Source organism: Condylura cristata, unplaced genomic scaffold, assembly GCF_000260355.1.
Source record: "Condylura cristata isolate star-nosed mole 26May11 unplaced genomic scaffold, ConCri1.0 scaffold00007, whole genome shotgun sequence".
NCBI lineage: Eukaryota > Metazoa > Chordata > Mammalia > Eulipotyphla > Talpidae > Condylura > Condylura cristata.
In genome coordinates, this window is record NW_004567108.1 from 47,682,414 (window position 1) to 47,688,316 (window position 5,903).

A 5,903-nucleotide genomic window follows, 5' to 3' on the forward strand; every position below is an offset into this window, starting at 1 on the left:
TCCCTGGCCTCTCTGCCACCCTCTCTGGCCCCAAGGCCCAAGGCTTCTCCCTCCACCTTCACATTACCCTGGGAGTCTTCTCTGATATGTCTACTGCATAGGACTCCTGTCACCTGTGTATCTGGGAGTGGTGTCCAAAATATGGACCAACTGACGTAGCTCAGGCACTGCCCTCTCAGGAGCTGCCATGCAGGGACCTCCGGTGCTGCCGTCCACAGAGACCACATGGCAGACTGGTGAGAGCTGACTGTCTACCACAAGGCAACAACCATTTTAAAAAGAGGGGCTGTGGGCCCTCCCTAGTGGTGCAACGGGTTAAAGCAGAGCACTGCAAGCCAGCTGCATCTGCTTCAGTATGAGTTCGATCCTCAGCCCCAGAGGTGACCCACATGGCGGGCAGACCTCTCCTGGACTGCCCGCTGCTGCTCCTCTCAGCAGTATACTTCATAGATCTGCCTGTTCTGCTTCCCACACTTCTCTGGTGAAGCCTTTCACTGCCCCTGTACCCCAGTTCTGTTTGCATAAATAAATCTTAAAAAAAAAAAAAAAAGTGGGGCTGTGACCATGCTCACTGAAATAAGCCAGAAAGAAAAAGAAAAATACCAGATGGTTTCACTCATAGTAGGAGCATAAGGGATTGGGGTGGGAGGAAGGGAAAGAGACAAAAAAAAATGTATTAGAGTAAAAATGAAAACGATGAACAACTATAAACCAGAGATATTTTATAGGGGTGGATGGGAAAATGGGATCGGAACGGGGGTGAGAAGAGTGCAGGGACTGGTGATGGCACACAGGTGAATTAGTGGCGGAAAGCCCATGGGGATTACAACTGAAATGAAAAAAAAAAAATGCACAAAATGAAGAACGATGTAAAAAAATAAAAACTATAATAATAAAAAAGAGGGGCCATGATTTATTCATTGATGTATCACACATACATGACATATATTTCATAAAGATGGATTTAATAAATAAATCTAAGGTTGCATGAAGAAAGACAAAACCGGAAGGAGCTTGTGATGAACAGAAGAGCACTGTTCAAGTTACCTCCTCACACAGATGTCCACACTAACGCCTCTGAATTTGTACCTGTGTACTTGGCAGCCCAGACAAAATGCAAAAGAAAATTCTATCTGGGTTTCCAGAAGTTAAAAAAAAAAAAAAAAAGTCCCAGGATTAATTCCAGTCAATTATAAGACTTGTAACCTTCAGGAAGCGCCCCCCCCCCAAGCTTTGTAAACCCACCTTTCTACACACTTCCACTCCCACAAATTCTTACTACTTTTTGAAAAAATGTAACCAGTTCAACAGTTGATATTTTTAAAAAGTTGTTGAATTATGATAGGTCTCTCTTGCATTACTGGAGGTTAATTAAAACAGCTGAAGCTTATTTTAAGACCACATAACTGATGAAAATTTCTCTTGGGACATCAAAATTAAAACAGAGGCTAGAAAGTCTTCTGCAAAATTACACATCAGCCTCTGTCTCCAGACATCAATGATGCTGTGCAGACTGAGAACCAAATAGCTCCCTGTGGAAAAACCATTCTAAGGAGAACACTCTCGGAAATCTAGACCCTAGATATTGTGCTTGTGCTGTTTCCATCAGGGCTCCTCCCTGACACGTCCAGTGGCATGAGCTGTTTTATATCCTGGACTCAGCGTTCACAACTGAGTGCTGAATATGCTATCTCAGCCTTTCTATATATTGGCTGTTCATGGAGTTTCTCATGAGTCTGAGAGGGAGGGAAGGGGAGAAGGAGACAGAGAGAGAGATCGATTCCCAGAAGTGCCAGCCATCCTATAGCAGTAAAATATTCTTTTAATCAAAACTTAGTTGTGCTACATGAAAAAGAAACAAAATCATTCAAGATGAAGGTGTAAGGATAAGTTAGTTCATTCTATTGGAGGAGATGATTTTGCAGTTATGAAAAATTAAAGGAAAGGATAGTCCTGTGGGTTGGGGGAAGGAAATAATCTCTGAGTTCTTGCAGTAAAGCACATATTCTACCATTGAGTGGTTGTCTGCAGGAAGGTTTATAGGGGAAAGCATTTGATAAACACAGAGACAAATAATTCTGTCTCAAGCTGTGGATAAAAAAGAGGACCAGACACTAACAGCTTGATTTTATCATGACTCTCCAGAGAGCTCATGTACACAGGTAGAGGTAAGTTCTGCTGGCCTTTAACTCGCCTGAACTGCTTCTGTGCAGGTCTGTGAGACTGTAATTACCTTTTGAAAGTGAGCATCAATTAACAAATTGGCCATAATGCAGGCAAATCTGGAGAACTCAAATGTGGGCATGGAAATTTGCTTTGTTTTATCTTGTGTACCTGACACATATAGGAGCAAAGGATGCCCTTTCTTAATTTTTGTTTCTCTACAACATATTACTAATATCTTCCATTTTATCAAGCTACACATTTCACCATATTGCCCATTTTTCTAGATTAAAATTAAATCCAGGGCCTTCCCTGGTGGCGCAAGGGGGTAACACACTGAACTATGAAACTATCCGCAGCCACTGCAACGTAAATTCAATCCCCAGCCAGGGAACTGACCCACATGGCAGAGCAGACCACTCCTGACCTGTCTGCTGCTCCCCTCAGCAGTGGATTTCAGTTGATTTCCCTCTTCTTCTCCCTACTCTGTCTCTGGCGAATCCCCTCACCACCACCTACTTTCCCACCCCCCACACCTTTGGCCTATATCCCAGTTCCTGTATGAATAAATAAATAAATCTTTTTTCTAAATAAATAAAATCCAGCAAACTATTTCCATGAAATTATTGGGGCTTTAAGATTTAGGTTTTCCTCTAAAAAGTTTGTAGAATCTGCTTTTTGACTGATCAGGCATGCAGGAAAGTCTGAGTCAATATGGACCCAACAAACCAAGGTCTAAGCATACTAAGTGCATAATAAAATTTGGGTGTTAGAAACCTGCATGGGGAAAGAAAGTCTGTAGTGGCTTACTTTATTGATCTCTTTATCATTTTTCCTTGGCCCCTAATGTGTTAATGTCCTGGCACAAATGCATTATAATGGCAGATGTCAGACTATCGCGGCCCATTCATTATTTTCATTCATTAAAATAGTTTCTGTCATGAAGATGTCCTATGGAATTAGAGATCCAATGGGAAAGAAAATCCTGAAAAAGTAAAATCTGCAGAGTCAGATCCGCATAAGAACAGCTTAAGAATGAAAAGTTAAAACTAGTGTGGACATAATGGACCCCGAGGGTAACTGAGGAGGGAGAGGCCCTCCCGGCAGGGCCAGTGCTCCCACCCTAGTCCCAGCTCTCTTTCATCTTGCTTTTATAGCTCCCATTGCATCATCAGAGTTATCTAGACACCACACCAAAACAGGCTGACAGGCGTGTGTGGGTTGCCTAATTACAGTAACCTGAGATTTGGCCACTTGGGAGCCAGTTTTCTCTTGATGAAGGAAGGCCTACTAATGATTTGTATAATCATCAGTATCATTATTAATACCTCAAAGGCAACCCCACCCAGAAAGGTTGGCGCTGGTGGGACAGGGCATGGGTGGGGTCAGTGTTTACCTTTAAATGCCCATCATCACAGGATGCTCTGCTCAGTGGAGGCAGTTGTGCAGTGTTTTCAGCCTGTTCATCTTCTCTCTTGCACACCACAGTCTGGTATCTACAGATCTATCTGGAATACTGTGGTGAGCACCATGACTGATGACGAGCTGTCTGCCTTGGTGGTAGATAATGGGTCAGGGATGTGCAAGGCAGGCTTTGGGGGTGATGATGCCCCCCGGGCAGTGTTCCCCTCCATGGTAGGGCGTCCGCGGCACCAGGGGGTCATGGTAGGCATGGGCCAGAAGGATTGCTATGTGGGGGATGAGGCCCAGAGCAAGAGAGGCATCCTGACCTTGAAGTACCCCATTGAGCATGGAGTGGTCACCAACTGGGACGATATGGAAAAGATCTGGCACCACACTTTCTACAATGAGCTGCGAGTGGCACCGGATGAGCATCCCATCCTCCTCACAGAGGCACCCCTGAACCCCAAGATCAACCGGGAAAAGATGACTCAGATCATGTTTGAGGCCTTCAACACACCTGCCATGTATGTGGCTATCCAGGCTGTTCTGTCCCTCTACGCCTCAGGCCGGACCACGGGCATTGTGATGGATTCTGGGGATGGGGTCACTCACACTGTGCCCATCTATGAAGGTTATGCCCTGCCGCATGCCATTCTACGTCTGGATCTGGCTGGCAGAGACCTCACTGATTACCTCATGAAGATTCTCACAGAACGAGGCTACAACTTCACCACGACTGCTGAGCGAGAGATAGTTCGAGATGTCAAAGAGAAGCTGTGCTATGTCGCCCTGGATTTTGAGCAAGAGATGGTCAACGCTGCAGCCTCTTCCTCGCTGGAACGAAGCTACGAGCTTCCGGATGGGCAAGTAATCACAATCGGGAACGAACGCTTCCGCTGCCCTGAGGCTATTTTCCAGCCTTCCTTTCTGGGCATTGAGTCCAGTGGGATCCACGAGACAACCTTCAACTCCATCATGAAGTGCGACGTGGATATTCGCAAGGATCTCTATGCCAACACCGTGCTGTCTGGAGGCAGCACTATGTATCCTGGCATCGCTGACCGGATGCAGAAAGAAATTGTCATCCTGGCACCCAGCACTATGAAAATCAAGATCATAGCTCCTCCAGAGCGGAAGTACTCGGTTTGGATTGGGGGCTCCATCCTGGCCAGCCTGTCCACATTCCAGCAGATGTGGATCAGTAAGCAGGAGTACGACGAGGCAGGTCCTCCCATTGTCCACAGAAAATGTTTCTGAATGGACTTTTGTGCTAGCGGATTTATACTTTTCCTTTTTCGAGGTCATAGTGATGGTACGTACTGCTTTTCTCCACTTTCCACTGAGTGAAGGTAAATAGACTATTGCTAGTGTGTAAGCCAGCAACGTCATCACTGTCCAAGGATTGTGGGCGCCTGACCCTCTAGCCACATCTTGACTTCTGTCAACTTAAGGGGAATTCTGATACCGTATTCTGTTTTCTTCACCTCTGTCGGGCTCAAAGAAATGCAGACCTGCTTAAGTGAGTGTAAGTGACAATGAGAAACGTCCTCTCATACGTTTCTGGATGACCACAATTCTTAGGCTTTAAAAACTATTTCGCAGTAACAGATTGTGTGACCCCGTAAAGAAATGTCTTATTAGTGTTTTGTTTTACTTTGTATTGAGATCATGAATTACATGGGTCAATAATATCCATATACATATAAGCACCAGGGAAATATTATATCTTAAAATAAATTAATAAATCTGGCTATCTGAACAGCTAATATGAACTTAACTCCCCAAAACTCATCATTTTCAAAGTTCTATGTTTTGTTTCCTTTATGAAAAAAGCATATTGAAACATCCTGCATTCCTTTAATGGTGTTTATAAATCAGCTATGTTTCCAGTGCAGTGTGGAGGTCAAACACATATTTTAATATCTTACTTACTGAAATTTACTTACTGATAAAATAGTATAGCAACAGATAATGACTAACTTTAAAATAGAGATTGCAATGTCAAATTACTGTCATTATGCTACAGTTTAACAAGGACAAATTTTAGTTCTATTTCTTAGCATAACATGTCTTGAATAATCTCAGTAAGTTACCATTTTTGGATATTTTTCTTATCAAGGGTTTCACTGTGCGAAAATATCACTGCAGTATCTTTACAAATTATAAATTCTATTGTGAATATAATAATTCTAACTTTATCCTTGGAAAATTTTAGAATAACTTTACTTTATTATGTCCAATATTTTGTAGCAATATTTCCTTATGGAAATTATCTCTAAGATACCAACATCTTAGAAAATGTCAGTGTATTTTCCTATAATGCTTAATTAATTTTT

General features: G+C 43.1%; 1 protein-coding gene across 2 annotated transcripts; it reads left to right on the forward strand.

Annotated features, from left to right (window-relative positions):
- Window positions 1-3,693: 3,693 nt before the first annotated feature.
- On the forward strand, window positions 3,694-5,001 carry ACTBL2 (actin, beta-like 2). 2 transcript variants are annotated; one of them, XM_004678300.1, is made up of 2 exons: window positions 3,694-3,822; window positions 3,949-4,824. In XM_004678300.1, exons 1-2 carry the CDS (start codon window positions 3,694-3,696, stop codon window positions 4,822-4,824), a joined length of 1,005 nt encoding a protein of 334 aa, XP_004678357.1. The 2 variants fall into 2 exon arrangements, with proteins under 2 accessions (XP_004678357.1, XP_004678356.1); XM_004678299.1 differs by having other exon boundaries at window positions 3,694-5,001.
- Window positions 5,002-5,903: the final 902 nt, after the last annotated feature.